General features: G+C 44.3%; 1 protein-coding gene across 1 annotated transcript in view; it reads right to left on the reverse strand.

Moving 5' to 3' along the window:
- Positions 1-22,473, reverse strand: part of mtrr (5-methyltetrahydrofolate-homocysteine methyltransferase reductase) — a gene marked incomplete at its 5' end in the record, with an annotated part of 104,129 nt that overhangs the window by 14,542 nt on the left and 67,114 nt on the right. The window contains 2 exons of the mRNA XM_084326135.1: positions 4,328-4,420; positions 20,515-20,633. Coding sequence (XP_084182261.1) covers positions 4,328-4,420; positions 20,515-20,633 — 212 coding nt within the window. The remainder of the gene's footprint in view (positions 1-4,327; positions 4,421-20,514; positions 20,634-22,473) is intronic.

Genomic DNA, 22,473 nt, shown 5'->3' on the forward strand with positions numbered 1-22,473 from the left:
AAACATAAGACAATTCAAACTAAGTTATAAAGAAATTATTTTCACAATTATTTTTTTTTAAATTTTTATTTTATTCATGTTTTACATATATATATATTTTTTTGTATGTTTTGCATATTTGTATATATATATTTGTTTTGTAAGGTTTTAACCGCTTACAACGCAAGGCCCCGTATACGCCACTTTGGCGACCTCTAGCGGCTCGGGCATGCATATTTTTTAATACAATATATAGATCGAATTGAAGCCCTATTTGTTGCCTGTTGATAGCCTTTTCAGGCGACATATTTCCGCTCAGCAGTTCTCGAGCTACATGCCGATATGTGAGGCATGCGCCGAAGTAGACGGCAGACTTAAAAAAAATTCAAATACCACTCCCGACTCCCGAGCTTCTACCTCCGTCAATCATTTGGCGATATCGAAAATTATTGGACAGAGTTGTAACGAATGAGTGTGGCTTTCCAATGGTACCCCGTGTGGGAATGAGCAAATCAGGGATCTAGGTGAAAAGTCACGAGCGAAAACAGGAAGAGAATTCTCCGTCGAATGCATTGGAGTCAATCAGAAAATCGTTTTCTGAGCTCTTTTTTTTTCCTTTTTTTTTTTTACCAAAACCACTTCAAATCACTCATTTCTGAATGGATTCTTATGAAATTTTGACATTTACTACACAAGACTTCAGGCTATGGACCCAGGGTGTTCCAGCCATACATTTACTTCTGGACTACTAACTACTACAGAAAAACGTGAGTAACACGTTTTTCTACAACTCAGACCTATGTTACTCTATTTCATTAGCACTAAAAGTGAATTTTCTTTATTGTATCAGAATGTCATCTTTCAAAAGAGACCAGGCTCATGCATGTACTATAAGTATAAAGTATAGTATTTTGGTTTGGTTTGTTAAAAAATGGCAATTTTCTTTCCATTTTATTGCTAGAGATTAATGATTTGTTTTTGTTTTATTTTGTTTGTATTTACATACATTCTTTAAAAAAAGAATCGACTAAAAGGCCTGGTGGAGACTCACAGGAAGGATAGTGTTAGATTTGGATCAATCAGCCACTTATCACCTCTCTTCATCGTTGGCTCATGTAGTTTCTGCGTTGTGTTTATTTCTCCGACGTCTCATACTGGCTGTACAATCTTTGTCATCCCCCTTTAATGCAATCCGTAAACCTAAGAATTCGACACTGGACAGCGTAGTACCTTTCTTGGAATCGTTGTTTATTACATAAACAAAAGCCTCAGATGTTACCCATTTCGTATTGTCCTTGAAAAGTCTTTGATGGAACATTAAATTCATTATTCTATCGTCTTCTGCTGTTAGTCCAATGGTGGTTGAGGCCTTGTCGTTAGCCAAAACCCTTCTTTGTTAGCCGAAGCTAGCCTCCTCGAGGCATAGGAGGGGCCCTCTAGTCCCTCTCTCCACGTCTGCTAGTATCACGCTGTGTCCTGTTCTAACTTACACCCGGAAGGAAACTCACATTTATAATATTCATCATCATAGCAACGACAGGCCCGGCCTCTCTTCTGTCGCTATGTGACGTGCTGTAATGACACCTGCTGTTCACCTTTAAACACACACTAGACGTCTGTTCTATGGATGTCACCCACTTTTCTATCTCTCCATTCTGCCTGCTCGCAGTCCTTATCAGTTGTTATGTGCTGAAACGACCTCGGCATGCACTGGGCTCTATCTTAGTCTGCTGCTAAACACATTGACTCTCTCTCTGACCGCCTCCACCACCACATATACCTCTCTGACCTGGCCCCTTTAGATGCGGTCATCGTCCCTAATATATACATTATATACATTGAAAAAACCTTGACATCCTTCAATAGAGTCGACTAAAAGGTCTGGAAGGATAGAGTCGACTAAAAGGTCTGGAAGGATAGTCGACTAAAAGGTCTAGAAGGAAAAAGTCGACTAAAAGGTCTGGAAGGAGAGAGTCGACTAAAAGGTCTAGAAGGAGAGTCGACTAAAAGGTCTAGAAGGAGAGTCGACTAAAAGGTCTAGAAGGAGAGAGTCGACTAAAATGTCTAGAAGGAGAGTCGACTAAAAGGTCTAGAAGGAGAGAGTCGACTAAAAGGTCTGGAAGGAGAGAGTCGACTAAAAGGTCTAGAAGGAGAGAGTCGACTAAAAGGTCTGGAAGGAGAGAGTCGACTAAAAGGTCTGGAAGGAGAGAGTCGACTAAAAGGTCTGGTGAAGCAGCCTGTCTGCTTTTCAACAGGTTATTAAAAAGGACATGTAAACACAATTGAATTACCGTATGATAGAAAACCAATCATACAGTAAGGCCAATTTCAGAATTCATACGTGTTATTTTTCAATGATCTAAGGCGGTCCAAAAGATATACATGAAAATCGTTGTGGTATAAAGTCTGGAGCTGCTCCATAAACAATCTCTTGGGAGAGATGGTAAAGATGACACTGACAGCACCCAGGGGGATGTTCTGAGAACACAGGTAATCGCAATTTCTGTTTCAGAACGGAGAACTACTCGAGACTAAAGCTTGTTTGGGGAATACAGAAGAAAACAAACACTCGACAAAATCCAGTCACCCGTTTGTCAGCGGAGCTGCTCCAGACTTTATACCTGATAGGGATGGGTACCGAATTCTGTACTTTTGAGGTACCGAACCGAAACACGTCGGTACTACCGAGTATCGAATCAAGTGAGATACCAAAAAAAAAAAAAATAATAATAATAATTTACTTTTTTTATTTTTTTTTTTTGCTTTTTTTTTTTTCATGTCAACATTCACACGCACAATATATGCTTACCTAGGATTTGACTTGATTCAACAACAAAGCAGTCGGAGCAATGACAAGCCGAAAACTGTCGAAATTGTAGTTATTTGAAGTTTGGATTTTTTTTTTTTTGACTGAGGTAGGTAAATTACATTTCTTGAGACTAAAGTACCGAAAAAAGGTACCGTTGGGTACCGGTATCGATTCACAGGTACCGGTACCGGTATCGGTTCAAATGTGAAAGGTACCCATCCCTAATACCTGATGACATCACACGTTTGAGTCTTACTTTTGTCATTTCTGGCTTTAGTGGTGGCTCATACTCACAGATATAGATTCCTAGGGCATGGATATAACACAATTCTTCATTTGGGTGGCGTTCCCAAACACTCTAAAATACTGACAAATAGAGGCCCCACCATACGGTATTATCACCATACTAGAGTCCCTATGTTGTAACAGCATGATAGTGATTTATTACCTTTTTTCAAAATGCAAATTATGTCCCCAATCGGAAAACTTTGTTAACATCTGCAATAAAAATATATACCGGTATGCATCATCTAGGGCCAAGTAGGGCTGTCAATTGATTAAAATATTTAATCACGATTAATCGCATGATTGTCCATAGGTAATCGCTCATTTGTATCTGTCCAAATGTACCTTAAAAGGGATATTTTTCAAGTGCTTAATACTCTTATCAACATGGGAGTGGAGAGATGTGCTTGCTTTATGCAAATGTGCTGTTTATTAAATAAAAATGAATAACCAAAAATACAAAGGTATTGAATTTAGCATAAGATAAATATGCAGCAAATAATCATAACACGGCGAAGCCCAATATGCAACAACAGATGGGAATATTGACCTGCTAAAAGTAAAACTAAAGTTCTCTCTCTCCTCCTCTCACACAGGACCATATGAGAGGTTATTTTCATTGTCTGGTTGAAACTTCATTGTTTCAAGTGAGCTGCCCTGTTGTCTGACGATGTAAACAAACTGTTTAAGAAACTGGCTCAGGACAGAGAAATAGAAGGATAGGATAGAGAGAGATGGAGAGAGGAGGCATACACACACAGGGAGAGAGGGGAGGCACACACACACACAGGGAGATATATATAGGTATGACTGAACGTTTGTACTTCTTTTAGGTTTATGGTTTTACTTTTTGCATGTGCGTTATGCATCCAAAATATATGTGGCGTTAATGCGAATTTGCGTTAACACATTATTAACGGGGGCGCCCAAGTGGCGAACCATGTAATGCGCTGCGTCGCGGCACGGCCGACCCGGGTTCGATTCCCGGACCCGGAGTCATTTGCCGAATGTCTTCCCCCCACTCTGTCTCCCGCTCTTCCTCTCTCTCTCTCTCTACTGGACTGCCCAGTAGAAAAAAAAGCGATAAACGCAAAAAAATAAATCTTAAAAAAAAAATAACACATTATTAACGCATTACTTACTAATAAGGTACGTCTGATCACCTCATTCCAATCATTTAAATTTAATATCGATACTTCCCCACCCCTACCGATCGATTTCTACAGTGTAGAGTGCAGTAAAAACGGAACTCACCGGAACAAATAGTCCCCGTCTTCATGTCGGCAGCCGAAGAACAGCCAGGTCTCTCCGAAAGTGGCCCCAGGGTTCTCCCCACGCTGCTGCTCCCTGGAGGAAGAAGAAGAAGAAGAGGAGGAGGATCATAGCGGTGGATCGATAGCAGCAGATGTCGGGGGCCAGGTGGGACCGAGTCCTTCTTTACAGCAGAGGTTAAAAAGTAGCCGTGACACCATTACCTTCCGTCTGCGGTGCCGGTGCGCCGGCCGCCTAATGCATGAAGATGAGCCATATTATTATATTACACCCAAACAGCGAGACGGATCCCATCACTATAAAAAGCAGCTGAAAATGAAACTCGGGCTCGAGTCCATCGTTTGTGGGTGAGATTGTGTGTGTGTGTGTGTGTATGCATGTATGCATGTGTCTGTGCTGTTTTGTGCGAGACCATTGCTGCGAAAAGTGAATCCTCTCGCGACCTGCGAAACTGGCAAGGCTCCCAGAATGCCTTGCAAGCGATGGCGGGGGGCAGCGCGATGACGCAAACTGCTGAGGAGGCGACTATCTTCTACACAGCACACCTGCTGGTAGGTGACGGCTCCGTGCGGATAACGACAGCTGACCTCCGACCTTTCACGACGGAGGCGGTCTGGTGGCCATGCGAAGGACCGGCCGCTATCCGCCATCCCCCGGGTTGAAAGGAGAGAGAGATGAGCAGAGAGGAAGACAGCTGGTATAACAGCCAGTGGATACTGAGAAGAGACTCCTCTGTGCTGCTGTGTCTCTGCTGCTCCTTCAGGATAACATGCTGCTATGCGTCTCAGCGAGGCCCGTTATGAGAGTTCTACTCACTCGGGGAGCTCCTTAGAGAGCGGAGCGGCCTCTTCCGCCAGCGCACAATTAAAACGGTAGCCGACAGCGCCACTAACTCCCATCGGCGCGCGGTAGTTGACGTCTAAACGCTAAGAACCGAGTGGACTCGTGTGGAAGTGATCGAATCTACAAGGTCCCTGTTGACCATATTCACACGGCGGCCATTGTGCTCCAATGTCATGCGCAGGTTGGGATTCCTTTCCACCCTGTTTACATTTAGTAGTAATTTAGCTGACGCTTTTATCCAAATCGACTTACAAGTTCTGTACGACAAGTCAGCAGGAGTAACAATGTTCATCAAATAGTGCTGAAACTTGAGTGCTGTAGTGTCGAGTGCATAGTAGTAAAGACATTAGTATTAGGGATGCTCGATATTGGCTTTTTTACCGATACAGATATACCAATATTGTCCAACTCTTAACTTCCGATACCGATATCAACCGATACCGATATATGCAGGGTTTCCCCCCCAAAAAATTTAAACATTTCAGGTAATTAACATTACATATCTCTTGTTGTGGAATTAACACAACATTATGCATACTTTTGACAATAAATAAAATCATAATTTGTTCTTACTTGCTTGCCTGGGTAAATAAAGGTTATAGAAATGTAAAGAAAAAAAAAAAAATTGAAAACAGATACCGATATTTTCCGATATCACATTTTAATGCCGATATCGGCCGATAATATCGGTAGGCCGATAATATCGGACATCCCTAATTAGTATAGTAGGTAGAATGCATGAGTATAAGTGTTTATTCCGTAAGATTGGATCTACACAGTCCTCATGTCAAAAGATATGAAATCTTAGCATGTTTAACCTCTTAATTTGCAAAAGATTTGCTTAAAAGTACGTAAATGGAAGATTGCTCCATTTCTACACGGTCCATTTGCATGTTCTTGGTATCTAGGGTCTATGGAGCTCAGGGAATGTATTCCCAGTGTCACGGATATTGTGTCCGTTACTATGCTTGAGTAAATTGTAATGAACCAAAAATAATTTTTTACTGTACCATGCTAACATTGACCAGACATATAACAATTGCCACTGAGCTCATTCAACACCTTCTTGAGATCAAGTGTACAGAAGATCTAAGCAAATTAATAAAGGGCAGATTTACAGGTTTTTTTGTAGATACAGTGCTGAATTTTGCCATCCGGACACAGACAATATGAATATAGAATATAGAATATCAGGCCAATAAATTACCTTATTATGGCCAAGTCATACATCTACATAAGGATCGGTGTCCAAATCTCTTTCCAATGGCAGAGTTCAATCTGGATTTAGTACCACCAGGTGCCCCTGATAGGGCAGCAAAGACCATGAATGAAATCTACTGTAAGTACAGTTACCTTTTTGTAATGAAAAATGCTCCGACATTTTTCATCAGATTGAGACGCGTTTTTTTTCTAGACGTTCACAGAAAGGTAAAGAAACAAACTACGTTCTATTTTATGGCAATAACGTTCAGGTTTGTTCGACCCGTGAGACATAATCCCAAAAATAACGTTCAAAAATAATTTCACGCCTGACGGCTCCCAAGTTGGACGGGCTGGCGTGAGCTGGGTAGTGTAGTTTTATAAAATGTCAATGTCCATTGAAAGCCCTGGGTCTCCTCTGGCTTAGGACTACAATGCTTTCATGATGCGTTATTACCTTGCGTCTAATTAATCCGGTTTCCGCCGGGATGCACCAAGATATTTATGACCTCATATTTCGCTAATAACACTTAAAATCATTGGTAAACTAACGTAGTGCTGAAAATATACACTTTGACTGCTGTTTTGACAGGGTTAGGGTCTTTACTCTTGGCTACATTAATTCATCTATTTATGACGTGAAATAAATCTCGGTACAGGGCCCGTCGGGCTTAAGGGGTTAAGAAACCGGTGTTGAGAAACATTTTGACAAAGTAAGACAAAAGAAAATAGAGGTAGAAATATAGCGGTCCAAATGCAAGGCACATTATATAGACTTAATTAGGCCAATTTAGCGGTGCGATGGGTTATTGAATTGTTTAATTTGAATCGAATTCAATCTAATCTTAAAAATGACTAGATTGAACCTTTAATCTATGCCTTTTTCCAGTGGCTGCATGAAGACTTTCGCTAAATGTTATTTCTAGCGCGGCTCCTGTCTAAATCTTTTGACGACATCGAGACATTTTGACCCGTTACCCGATACCCCGGCAATGGGGCGGTTAATGGAGACATGGTGGAAACGGGGTTTGTTTGAGTCAGCAGTGAACCGGTTAGGTTAGATTTCTGTCTGGCAGACTGGCTCTGATCCCATCCATTAACAACCAGACCTGATGCTCTCGATCTGCAAACAGCCTCAAGTAAACTAATTTTAACTGGCTCCTCTGCCCCTCCCCCCTCAGTCTGCCCTGAAGGAATCAATACCAATATGAAAAAGCTAGTTTCCATTCGGAGTAGAACACACCGGCGCCTACCCCCTGCATACAAATCACATCACAATAAACCCACACACTGGACGAGCGAGGGATGGAGTCCCGGAGGGAGGCCGCAGCGCAGAGGAGCACTCCATGTGGGGCTCGCAGCGCAGGGGCGCCTTCCTCTCAGCTCACGGAGCCAGACAGAGGCAGAATATCTGTCAACACGGGCAATTATCTCATTTGGCCGTACGGCGTGAGACAGGGAAGAGAGTCCTTCTGCCTAGCGGTAACGACGGGGACTGTGTCCGCGCGACAATACACTCCCGGCTTTTAATCACACAGGCGCGGGCGGCGGCGATTACTTCCACATGAATTCCACTTCTCCGCGCGTCGGAACTGGAAATTGTGTTTGGGCAGAATGCAGCGGTGACGCCGCGGACGACAGCGGTCTCCGTAATTACAATCAGCCGTCTGGGCGGACTGATAGATAGAGGCTGTTTTGTCACGCATGCTTACACAATACACACACACAGACACACAGACAGACAGACAGACAGACAGACAGACACACAGACAGACAGACAGATAGACACACAGACAGACACAGACACACAATGATTGACACACACACAGAGTGATGGCATGGCATGTCTCCGATAAGCTCAAGCGCAACACACATAATGGAAAACTGCGGATGGGGGGGGGGGTCTGCATTGATTGGTACTTCTGTTAACTAAGGATTGTTAGGACTGCTGTCGAGCTACAAGCCAAGCGGCTGCTTGATACAGAACACGTCTCCCAGTATGCTGCGGCTTCCCTGCTGCTGCCAAGGCTTCCTGTCGGGGCCTCGTTGTTTAGTCAACGGGGACGGCTCCCGATATCCACCGGGTCCTTAAAAGCCCCGTGCTCCATTACTCATCCTTACAGTCAAGACCAAGGTAATCAATAGCCGACATCTTAGAATCTCCTGGTATACCACTGAGGCTGTGACCTTTCCGCTGCGCTCTTCTCTCACTCCGTTACCGTGGCTACAAACTAGCACAAAGTACTTTTTTGAAAAACAGCCAATCGATTGACAGGAGAGGGCAGGCGAGGGCAGGAGGGGGGGAGAGAGGGGGGGGGGCTAAGAGGTGGGAGGATCCGAGCGTCTCGTGTTGTTGCTAACAGGAGCCTCCGGCGGACGCTGCTGACAAAATGGCGATCGTTATCCGTTTATCGGGGAGCGGCATCAGGGGTAGACACTTTGTATGGACTCTCAAGTTGGATGCTCCACAATCCCCACTCCCCGCGACATGGTTTCACTATCTGCTAGGTGCACAGTACAGCACACAGTTGGCAGGAGAGGGAGGGGGAGGGGGGGGGGGTAGTGAGAGCGGAAGAGAGGATAAGGAGACAGGTGTGCTGATGGATTGTTTCTCATTAATTCGCGATGGTGAAGGGGATACATGAGCCTGATAGAGTGTGAGGCAGCAGTGGGCTTGTGACCAGAAGGTGGCTGGTTTGACAGGCAGGAAAAATGCAGGTGAATAACCTCCCACCACTGTTGTTAGTGCCCTCGAGCTGCTCAGTGGTCACAGTAGTAGGGATGGGTACCGTTCACATTTGAACCTATACGGTACCGGTACCTGTGAATCGATACCGGTACCCAACGGTACCTTTTTTCTGTACTTTAGTCTCTAAAAATGTAATCTACCTACCCGAGTTGTGGGGGGAAAAAATCCAAACTTCAAATAACCACACTTTAGACCGTTTTCGGCTTGCCATTCCCCCGACTGCTTTGTTGTTGAATCAAGTCAAATCCTAGGTAAGCGTATATTGTGCGTGTGAATGTTGACATGAAAAGAAAAAAGTAAAAAATTTAAATAAAAAAAAAAGTGTACATTTGTTTTTGGTATTTTTTTTTTCAGTACCGAAAACGGTATCTCACGTGAATCGATACTCAAGTCAGTTTTATTTATTCGGTAGTACCGACGTGTTTCGGTAAGTACCTTTAAAAGTACCGAATTCGGTACCCATCCCTACACAGTAGAGGACTGTGGTTGTACTGGGCAGCTCCTAGTGGTCAACAGTAGAGGACTGTGGTTGTACTGGGCAGCTCCTAGTGGTCAACAGTAGAGGACTGTGGTTGTACTGGGCAGCTCCTAGTGGTCAACAGTAGAGGACTGTGGTTGTACTGGGCAGCTCCTAGTGGTCAACAGTAGAGGACTGTGGTTGTACTGGGAAGCTCCTAGTGGTCAACAGTGTCAGACTGGTTGTACTGGACGGCTCCTAGTGGTCAACAGTGTCAGACTGGTTGTACTGGACGGCTCCTAGTGGTCAACAGTGTCAGACTGGTTGTACTGGACGGCTCCTAGTGGTCAACAGTGTCAGACTGGTTGTACTGGACAGCTCCTAGTGGTCAACAGTGTCAGACTGGTTGTACTGGACAGCTCCTAGTGGTCAACAGTAGAGGACTGTTGTTTTACTGGACGGCTACCAGGTGCGGGTGTGTTAGCAGTGTGAGTGGAGTCAGCAGACAAAGAGCAGCTATGCCCTGGTCAGCAAACTATCTGAGACTATTTGGAAAAACGCTGTACTTGTGATTTTAGACAGTTCAATCTTGTTTTGTGTACATAAACAAGTTTCTCCCAAAAGCAGAAACAGGAGAGCCAAGTCTTTGTTGTTAAGAAACAAATCACCGTCTATCAAAATTTAGCAAAGATCGATGGTGCAGATTTTAGTCATTAGTGAAAATACTGGAGTCAGGAGTAATAACTATTCTCTGTCCCAACTCCCCACCACAGGCAGGACAGCTGAATCCATCAGTCAGGACAGCTGAATCCATCAGTCAGGACAGCTGAAACCATCACAGTCAGGACAGCTGAAACCACCACAGTCAGGACAGCTGAAACCATCAGTCAGGACAGCTGAAACCATCACAGTTAGGACAGCTGAAACCATCAGTCAGGACAGCTGAAACCATCAGTCAGGACAGCTAAAACCATCAGTCAGGACAGCTAAAACCATCACAGTCAGGACAGTTGAAACCACCACAGTCAGGACAGCTGAAACCATCACAGTTAGGACAGCTGAAACCATCAGTCAGGACAGCTGAAACCACCAGTCAGGACAGCTGAAACCATCACAGTCAGGACAACTGAAACCACCACAGTCAGGACAGCTGAAACCATCACAGTCAGGACAGCTGAAACCATCACAGTCAGGACAGCTGAAACCATCAGTCAGGACAGCTAAAACCATCACAGTCAGGACAGCTGAAACCATCAGTCAGGACAGCTGAAACCATCAGTCAGGACAGCTGAAACCATCAGTCAGGACAGCTGAAACCATCAGTCAGGACAGCTAAAACCATCAGTCAGGACAGCTAAAACCATCACAGTCAGGACAGCTGAAACCACCACAGTCAGGACAGCTGAAACCATCACAGTTAGGACAGCTGAAACCATCAGTCAGGACAGCTGAAACCACCAGTCAGGACAACTGAAACCACCACAGTCAGGACAGCTGAAACCACCACAGTCAGGACAGCTGAAACCACCACAGTCAGGACAGCTGAAACCACCACAGTCAGGACAGCTGAAACCACCACAGTCAACTCAGGACAGCTGAAACCACCACAGTCAGGACAGCTGAAACCACCACAGTCAGGACAGCTGAAACCATCAGTCAGGACAGCTGAAACCATCAGTCAGGACAGCTGAAACCATCACAGTCAGGACAGCTGAAACCACCAGTCAGGACAGCTGAAACCATCACAGTCAGGACAGCTGAAACCATCACAGTCAGGACAGCTGAAACCACCACAGTCAGGACAGCTGAAACCATCAGTCAGGACAGCTGAAACCATCACAGTTAGGACAGCTGAAACCATCAGTCAGGACAGCTGAAACCATCAGTCAGGACAGCTAAAACCATCAGTCAGGACAGCTAAAACCATCACAGTCAGGACAGCTGAAACCACCACAGTCAGGACAGCTGAAACCATCACAGTCAGGACAGCTGAAACCATCACAGTCAGGACAGCTGAAACCATCACAGTCAGGACAACTGAAACCATCACAGTCAGGACAGCTGAAACCACCACAGTCAGGACAGCTGAAACCACCACAGTCAGGACAGCTGAAACCACCACAGTCAGGACAGCTGAAACCATCAGTCAGGACAGTTGAAACCATCAGTCAGGACAGCTGAAACCATCACAGTTAGGACAGCTGAAACCATCAGTCAGGACAGCTGAAACCATCAGTCAGGACAGCTGAAACCATCAGTCAGGACAGCTAAAACCATCAGTCAGGACAGCTAAAACCATCACAGTCAGGACAGCTGAAACCACCACAGTCAGGACAGCTGAAACCATCACAGTTAGGACAGCTGAAACCATCAGTCAGGACAGCTGAAACCACCAGTCAGGACAGCTGAAACCATCACAGTCAGGACAACTGAAACCACCACAGTCAGGACAGCTGAAACCATCAGTCAGGACAGCTGAAACCATCAGTCAGGACAGCTAAAACCATCAGTCAGGACAGCTAAAACCATCACAGTCAGGACAGCTGAAACCACCACAGTCAGGACAGCTGAAACCATCACAGTTAGGACAGCTGAAACCATCAGTCAGGACAGCTGAAACCACCAGTCAGGACAGCTGAAACCATCACAGTCAGGACAACTGAAACCACCACAGTCAGGACAGCTGAAACCACCACAGTCAGGACAGCTGAAACCACCACAGTCAGGACAGCTGAAACCACCACAGTCAGGACAGCTGAAACCACCACAGTCAACTCAGGACAGCTGAAACCACCACAGTCAGGACAGCTGAAACCACCAGTCAGGACAGCTGAAACCATCAGTCAGGACAGCTGAAACCATCAGTCAGGACAGCTGAAACCATCACAGTCAGGACAGCTGAAACCACCAGCCAGGACAGCTGAAACCATCAGTCAGGACAGCTGAAACCATCACAGTTAGGACAGCTGAAACCATCAGTCAGGACCGCTGAAACCATCAGTCAGGACAGCTAAAACCATCAGTCAGGACAGCTAAAACCATCACAGTCAGGACAGCTGAAACCACCACAGTCAGGACAGCTGAAACCATCACAGTCAGGACAGCTGAAACCATCACAGTCAGGACAGCTGAAACCATCACAGTCAGGACAACTGAAACCATCACAGTCAGGACAGCTGAAACCACCAGTCAGGACAGCTGAAACCACCACAGTCAGGACAGCTGAAACCACCACAGTCAGGACAGCTGAAACCCGGCAAGTTTTCTGCCGTCGACTAAAAACACACTACTATAATCATTATCTGAAATGTAAGAAATAATAATAATAACCTTCTGTACCTTACTACTATAATTATACTACTACGTACTATGCTATTATGTCTACACTACTATGCACTCAAGACTGTAGCAAAAATATTTGACACTGTTTGACGAGGGTAAGTAAGATTGTTCGTCAAACAGTGTCAGGAAGGGTACATCTCTGGCAGCTAAGGGCCTTAGCTGCCAGAGTTGTACCCTTCCTGCTGATTTGTTGTAGACAACTTGTAAGTGGCTTTGGATAAACGTGTCAGCTAAATTACTAAACGCAAATCTCAGATAGTGGCCCGGCAACATGTCTGACTGAAGGACGCTAGGTAGACACAAGCGAGGTTGACACAAGGTCTACTCAGGACTAATATTCTAACGATATGGAGGAAATACAGTTGTTGCATTTGTCCCCTGGATGGTTTTGTGTTTCCCATGACATGTAAACAAACGCCAGGCGTGAGCAAACTGTTCTCTGATTGGTCAGAAGTCTCAGCGGAAGGAGGGGCCTCTAGGAGGAAAGGAACATGGAGCATCAGCAGCATGTGGCTACTTTGTTTCATTGTGTTTAGCGCTGAGGAGAGTGTCCTCCGTGCTCCAGTTCTCACAGTAAATTGTTATTTATCCAGTGAGGGTGAGAGGCCTGATTTGAGATGAGCCAGGACCAGCCTCTCGCAAGGCCTTCATGATGATGGAGGTGAGTGCAACAGGGCGGAAGTCATTAAGGCTCACTGCAGAGGAGTGTTGTTCCAGCACCGGCATAATTCAAGATTAAAGATTCAAGATTGTTTATTGTCATGTGCACAGTTAAACAGACAGTTGGCCATACAATGAAAATCTTACTTTGCTAGTCCTCCCTTCACACAAAATCACACAATACTTAACTTAAACATATTTAAATACAAGCGAGTGCTAGAAAATAAGGTAAAAATAGATCAATATAAGGCACAGTGGAGGAGCTGGCATTCATGAGCCTGATGGCCTGTGGGTATAAACTGTTTGTCAGTCTCGTAGTTCTGGCTTTCAGACTCCTGTATCGCCTGAGTCTGTGTTGGGGGGGGGGGGGGGGGGGGGTGTACTGTCCTTAATTATGTTATGTGCTCTCCTGGTGGCCCTGGTAGAGTAAATGTCCTGTAGTGAGGGGAAGGCTGCTCCAGAGATGTACTGTGCAGTTTTAATCACTCGCCGGAGTGCCTTCAGTTTCCATACCAGGCCGTGATTGAGCTGGTAAGGACACTCTCAACCGTACTTCTATAGAAGTTGCTGAGAATCTTGTGTGGCATGCCAAATGTTCTCAGCCTTCTTAGGAAGTACAGTCGTTGGTGGGATTTTTGTATTATCTGCTGGGTGTTGTGAGCCCAGGTGAGGTCCTCACTGATGTGGGTACCGAGGAATTTAAAGGTTTTCACCCTGTCCACCTCCGTCTCACCTATGTACAGAGGTGTGTACTGTACACTCCTCCGTGGGTCAATAATCATCTCCATGGTCATGTCTGCATTCAAGGAGAGATTATTGTCCTGACACCAGGCCACCAGTTCCGTCACCTCCCTTCTGTACGCCTCCTCAGCTCCCCCAGTGATCAGTCCGATGACTGTAGTATCATCTGCGAATTTGATGATACTGGTGTTGTTCTGGGAGGCCACACAGTCGTGTGTGAAGAGGGTGTACAGTAGGGGGCTCAGCACGCAGCCCTGGGGGGTCCCTGTGCTTAGAACCTTTGTGCCTGATGTCCGGTTGCCGACTCTGACTGACTGGGGCCTATTTGTAAGAAAGTTCAGCACCCAGTTACAGAGAGCCGGTGTCAGACCCACAGTGAGGAGTTTAGCAGAGAGTTTGTGTGGGATGACTGTGTTAAATGCAGAGCTATAGTCGATGAATAATAGTCTGGCATACAGTATGTGTCCTTGCCCTCTAAGTGGGTGAGGGTGTTGTGGATGATGGTGTTGACTGCATCCTCAGTGGACCGGTTCTGACGGTAGGCAAACTGCAGAGGGTCCAGTGTGTCTGGGATGGTCTCCTTGATGTGTGACATGACTATCCTTTTTATTAAATAACATTTTATATATATTCCACATAAATGACAATTCACCCATGGGGGAGGGGGCTATCCGATTTTGTTTTCTTTCATCTATTATTTAATTTTGTATGTCGTCATATATATATTTATAAAATGTCTATTTTCAACTGTTGCTGACTCTGAAAACCCCAATAAAAAGAGTTGTAAAACAAATAAAAAATATATATACCAGTGTTCATTAAATGAACAAAATATCCAGCTCAGGCCTTGGCGAGCTATTCAATGCCCTGTATACGGATTTATTGAATATATAAAAATAAAAAAAACGAGATTGCAAACTAACCGATCCAGGGTTGGAATGGAAGCGAGCCGAGACCCTTCCGCTGGGCGATCTCAGCTCTCTTGTTCGGTTCCGCATCCCAGTGTGATGGCTGTGTTCACATTACGCCCCAAACGCACTGATCCAAGGAGGGAAACGCTCCCTGAATCGCTGTCGATTCCTCTTTAAACCGCCCCCTCAAAAACCCTCCCGGTTTTTCCAGGAGAGATCAATGTTCCCGCTGACCTCGCAGGCGTTTAGGTACATCATCTACACCCGTTCATGAAGTGGATTAGGCGAGGGACTGCTCATGAAAATGTCCGGGCCGCAGTCGATACCCGCCTCCGCAATTACCAGCAATGATTTACATCGACAGCGAGCGACAACCTGCTGGACTCTTTTCATTCCAATCAATAAGTCAGTCTGCGTCTATTTGACCCGCTGCTGTTCACGGCGGACCAAGTCATAAACGTGTGTGTCAGAGAGAGAGAGAGAGAGAGAGAGAGAGAGAGAGAGAGAGAGAGAGAGAGAGAGAGAGAGAGCTCGATGTACCGCCCCCCCCCCCCGCCCCCCCCGCCCCCAACGAGACGAGTGAAGTACCTGAGATAATCCCAGACGTGATCGCTGCCCGGCCGACCAGATTAACTACCGCCCACCGAGATGTACACGACACGGACCGTCCCCAGGCCAGAAGATGCGGCTATAGCTTTGAATTGGGTGCATACGGAGTATGACAAATAACCAAGAATTAAGCGTGTTTGAAACGTTTATGAGTTATGCAGTGATGTAGTTATCAGAAGAGTAAAGGGATTATAGTTCTCCGTCTTTTCTGCGTAAGGAAACTACACCTCCGTGGCTGCGTTCATCCATGGACACAGTGAATAAACAAGGCTATACAGACGCCGTGAAATTGCATTATTTCACTTTGTTCAACTCATGTTTGGTTCTTATTCGTGAAAGAATATGGGGGAGAACAATATTGATTATTGTTATTTTCTTTTGAAAGTGGTTACCAACGGTTACAGACAGCCATGCCGGAAGAAAGGAGAGCTACAGTCGGCTGGAAAACATTCTGTTCAAGGACCTCTGTCTATTGAGACAGATAACACAGAGCACCCAGGGGAATGTTCAGAGTATACCAGTACAATTTCTATTCTAGAACTAGGGGCGACAGTGGCTCAGAATGTAGAGTCATCTGGTAATCGGAAGGCTCCCGGTTTCGATTCCAACTCCTCCTACAGGCCTAGATGACTACAGACCGGTGGCACTCACCTCTGTGGTCATGAAATGCTTTGAGAGGCTGGTCAAGGATTACATCTGTGCCTCCCTCCCTAGTAACATGGACCCATTGCAGTTTGCATACAGGACAAACGGGTCCACTGACAACGTGGCCTCCTAAGTACTGCACAACACCCTTTCTCACCTTGACACATTCTGCATTCGCTCACACACAAACAGTCACTTTAAACACAATGGAAAGGACACTTTAAAGGAACGAGGAAAATAAAGGTCACTTTAAGGAAAGAACTGATGTGGTTCTTGACAAGTTCTTGTATAGTATAGTTTAGAAATAGCAAGTAAGGGCGGTCAGGTGGCGTAGCGGAGATTGCGTTCGTCACCAACGCCGGAGATGCTGGGTTTGCGTGTTCGAATCCAGCTCCCGGCGTTGTCACCAGCTTGGCTGGCCGTTCACACTAATACAATTGGCAGTATTAGAGGGTGGGAAAGCTGGCGGGTGGGTCCTGGGCGTTGTGGACAGCGACCCCTACAGTTCGGTCGGGGCGCCTGCTCAGCGAGGGTAGGATCTGGAGAGAAGTAGTGCGGCCTCCCACACGTTACACTCTCCCGGTGAGAATCTGCGCGGCCAGGCTGGCTGCCGGCAGGCTGCACATGCGTCGGAGGAAAGCATGTGACAGTCTCCGGCCTCTCGGACCAACAGTAGGGGAAAGTGCGCAACAACCAGGAAGGGTGGGATGGGAGAAAAAAATCGGAAAAAAAGGAGGGGAAAAAGATAATAAAAAAAATTAAAAATTAAAAAAATAGCAAGTATAGCATAAGGATATAGAGTAAAAACGGTATATTGTATAGTAGTGTACATAGGACCCAGTGCCTTAGTTCGTAGCTAACATTATATTGCATTATCTCAGGACTTTAACATGTCTATTTTATCATGCCTATTTTATGTCTATTTTATTATTTAGTATTATTGCACAATCAAAGCGGGCATGGCCACCCGCATTTCACTGTATGTGCTGGTATGTATGTGACAAATAAACCTCTTGAATCTTGAATCTCTTGAATCCTGGGCAGCATGTCGAAGTGTCCTTGAGCAAGACACTTGAGCAACCCCTAACTGCTCCAGATGAGTGGTCTCTGACAGGGACAAGTTGCAGGTTGAAAAAGCCCTCAGCTCTGAACTCGGCAGAATCTGCACCTGGCTCGCTGATAACAAACTATCATTACACCTGGGTAAAACAGAGTCCATTCTCTTTGGATCAAATAAACTCAGCAAGGCCAATGGCTTCTCTGTTACAGTTGGTGACAATATTGTCACAAGGAAAGATGAAATTACCTACCTGGGTTCCATCCTAGAGGCAAATCTTTCTTGTGACAAAATGGCAACCAATGTAATAAAAAAAGTCAACCAACGAACAAGATTCTTGTACCGGATCTCCTCTCTGGTAAAAAAAGGATACCTTGAAGACTCTAACAGGAGCACTCATTCAACCCCATGGTACCAAAGCACATCAAAGGCCCTAAAAACAAGACTACAAACATCACAAAACAAACTAGTCAGACTACTGCTTGACCTTACTGCTAAAACCCACCTCACCCCTGCCCATTTTGACAACCTAGGATGGCTTAGAGTAGACGACAACAATGTGGAATGCCCTACCCACAGCCGTAAAATTATGTGAATCCCTACCCTCCTCCAAAACCGCTCTCAATGAGCACCTACGGGAGGCTGCAATTCGAAACTGGCCCGGTAAATGTCCAAACCCCCCCCCCCCCCCTCAACCCACCTCCAATGTACAGTTTCTTCCCCCTCGAATGTATATATTTTCTTCTATAATCTCTGTTTCTTAAACAGTACTGTATATTTGTATATCTTGTATGTCATAAATATCTGGAATGGATGTAACAGTACTGTATATCTGTATGTCATGTATGTCATAAATGTCATGATGAATTGAAAATGGGGGACCCTGATGTAAACAAGACGAAAGTCTTTCTCTGGTCTGCATCCCCTTAACAATTGTGTTGTATTGAGCCGTACTGTATTCTGCAATCTGTTAATAAAGTTTTCAATCAATCAATCAATGAGCAGGTTGGCTCCTTGCATGGTCACCTCCGCCGTCGGTGTGTGAATATGTGAGTGACTGGGTAAAATGTGAGGAACAAAAACGGTAAAGCCCTTTGGATAAAAGCTGTTATATAATATAAATGCACCATTTAACAGTCACTTGGGTTTAAAATAGAAAGCACATTTTCTGTGGGTCCACAAAATCAAGTCACCCATTCATTGTCAATGGAGGGACCCCTAGAGTTTATACTTGATGACATCACAGGTTTGAGTCTTACTTCTCTGGCTTCTCTGCTTTGGGACAATAGTAGCTTGTGTTCACAGACTTTCCTCAGCCATGGAAATAACATGTGTGAATTCTTAATTGAGATGGTGTTCCCCTTTTAAATCATGACACTAGACTGTGGTGTAACACTGGTTGGAAAATACAGGAGAATGCATGAAAGATACAAAAGTTATGTCGAAATATGCACAAAGTTTAACCTCACCGAGTCCACATGGCTTTTTTACATACAGTTACGACTTTGTCTGAGGTCTCACGGTGTTCCATTACTCATACCAATTGAACACCACAGATACCACAAATTTTTCTATGAAAGAGAAACATTGGGAGGTTTTGTATCAGGTTTTTATTATCAATTACTAACGTCCTCGTATGAAACCCTTCAACTAGACACTGTCTGGAGGAGGGATATACCAGACCTGGAAAATGACTTTGATTGGCAAGGAGCCTGGGCAAATGTCCGACTTACATCAAGGAACCCGGATCATCAACAAATCAATCTGAACTATATTCACAGGACATACTTGACTCCTATAAGGCTGTGCAAAATGGGGCTTAAACAAGACTCCAAATGCTCCCAATGTACAAATGGGGACGAAGGAACATTTATGCACATGTATTGGGACTGCCCACCAGTTAAGGCATTCTGGAAAGATGTGTCCCAACAATTATCAATACTCGTATCTTGGAATATACCTGTACACCCCTCGGTATTACTATTGAATGATGTTTTTGAGTTTGCAGTGAATCCACAACTAAAGAGATTGGTTTTATCGGGTATCACAGTAGCTAAAAAACTGATCGCATCACGTTGGTTTCAACCGGAAAAAATTTGCCGAAAAGTGTGGTTTCTTACATATCTCGATGTGATATATCAAGAAATATCTACAGCAAGAATTCTGGGTCTCAATGAATCCAAAATGTCAATGTGGTTAGAAGTGGTGGAGAGAATAAAAGCTAGCTTATAATGGTAGTGTCTGGTTAAGAGTGAGGGATAATGGAGGTACTATCCAAGAGGGGGTCCGGGAGGGAGGGGTTCGAGCTGGAGCATATGTGTGTAGGGTTTTAGAAAATAGGTATTAGGGGTATATTATATACTAACATTTATATAATTGTAATTTCGCTGGATATACACTGTATACGGTTAAAATGTTATTATAGACTAATTTTGTTTTATCTTGTTTCTGTACTTGCATATATTTTAACCACCTTTACTGAAAGTATCATTATGCATTGTGTGTTGAGTACTGACTTTTAATAATTTTTGTTTTGCAATAATAATAAAAAATATAAAAAAAAAAAGAAAGATACAAAAGGAAGAGAACTGTGAAAAGAACAAAGGAAAAATATCTCAATGTTACATATCAAGTATTAATTGTCTGCCTCGTTATTGGTCTAGATAGTTGACCATAATTTACACGCAGTGGCCATTTTGGAACAGAGTGGAAAGGAATCCCAACCGGAGCATGGCATGAGAGAAAAATGTCCGCCGTGCAAATGGTAAATGGTGCATTTATATAGCAGGCAACCAAGACTTGAGGGGAAAAAAAGAAAAGACTGCACATTATTGTCCAGAGATAATGATGCAATATATTATAATAACAATATAATTACCCTATATATATATATATATATATATATATACACACACTCTGTCAATACATATGAATAGTGATGCAGCAGTACTGTACCTCTGCTGCAGGAAGCCTATGAAGGGCGATACCCCGGTGCCTGGTCCTACCATGATGAAGGGCACCGCAGGGTCAGAGGGAGGGCGGAAGGAGCAGTTGGGTCTCAAGCTCACATGGATCTGGGGTCAGAGGTCATTGGAAAATATTTATATTAATGAGTGTAATTACAGCGCTGGCGGGAGGCCCGCAGGGGTCTCTCCCAAATCGACTAATTGATCTACTTATTAAATACAATTAATGAGGCGAGCAGAGGGTTTCCGATCGGTAGAGAGCCCACGGCGAGGTGACAGGTATAAATTACACTACAAGTTACACTACAAATATGTTGAGAATGGCCCAGAAAATCATAGAAGATCCCTCACATGTATTACACACAGAATACGAGCTGCTATCATCACATAGGAGCTTCAGATCACATGTATTACACACAGAATACGAGCTGCTATCATCACATAGGAGCTTCAGATCACATGTATTACACACAGAATACAAGCTGCTACCCTCACATAGGAGCTTCAGATCACATGTATTACACACAGAATACCAGCTGCTACCCTCACATAAATCCCCCAAGTGGAAACTGAAAAGATTTTAAAACACGAATTTGAGAAATGAGAAAACTGAAACTGGCAGAGCTTCTTTTTTTTCCCAATTGACCAAAATCGCTCCTAATCACTCATTTCTGAATGGATTCTTATGAAATGTGGACATGTACTACACATGACATCAGGCTATGGACCCAGGGTGTTTTCCAGCTCATACCAACTTTTTTGGAAATACTATATTTGGATATTGCAACTACTACAGAAAAACGTTTTTCTACAACTCAAGTTCAGAAGTATGTTATTCTACTTCATTAGCACTAAAAGTGATCTCTCTTTATTGTATCAGAAACTTCAGTATAGTATTTTGGTTTGCAAAAAAAGTATGCAGTCCTCAAAAACAAAAACGGCCACTTTTTGGGTTAACGTGACGCCTCGTCTAGTTGTCGTCAGGGGAAAAAGCTTCGTTGACGACCATATATAGTCATAATTGTCATTGACTAAATTAACACTGGCCCCAACAGACCCTAGCAGCGCCACTGCACACACACACAGAAAGGGAGAATGGCAATTTACAAGGCTTTGCTCCCCTTCATGTAATTCACTAACATCTTGGGCTGTCGTTGTGGTAGAGTTTTAGAGGTAGAGGTTTTTTGAGCAGAGAAACATGAACCTCTTAAAGGGGAACTCCACTTTTTTTGGAAATTAGCTTATTTAACATCTTCCCTGGAGTTAGACAAGAAGATGCATACCTTTTTTGTCTCTGTGCGTGCATTTTAGCTTTGGGAATAGACGCTCCGTTAGCATAGCTTAGCTTCATCACTGGAAGTGAGGCAGGACAGTAGCCTTACAGTGCCTTACAGTGTATTGCAAGGTCTGACATTGACCAAACTTGATATGCATGACCTTGGTGGGCTCTAGGTCAACTCCTGAAAAGGGGGTCAATGTCAGACCTTGCAATCAAAAGTTAGGGGGCTAATAACCCTTGCCATAATTTCAGTGCGCCCCCTAACTTTTGATTGCAAGGTCTGACATTGACCCCCTTTTCAGGAGTTGACCTAGAGCCCACCAAGGTCATGCATATCAAGTTTGGTCAATGTCAGACCTTGCAATACACTGTAAGGCACTGTAAGGCTACTGTCCTGCCTCACTTCCAGTGATGAAGCTAAGCTATGCTAACGGAGCGTCTATTCCCAAAGCTAAAATGCACGCACAGAGACAAAAAAGGTATGCATTGTCTAACTCCAGGGAAGATGTTAAATAAGCTAATTTCCAAAATAAAGTGGAGTTCCCCTTTAAGCCCTAGCCATATTTTTTGAAAATTCGCCTAAAAATACATACCTAAGTAAATGGAAGATTGCTCCACTTCTACAAGGTCCATTTACATATTCTTGGTATCTAGGCACATCTATGATTT

The sequence above is a fragment of the Notolepis coatsorum genome (assembly GCF_963971535.1).
Source record: "Notolepis coatsorum genome assembly, chromosome: 12".
In the NCBI taxonomy this organism is placed as follows: Eukaryota; Metazoa; Chordata; class Actinopteri; order Aulopiformes; family Paralepididae; genus Notolepis; species Notolepis coatsorum.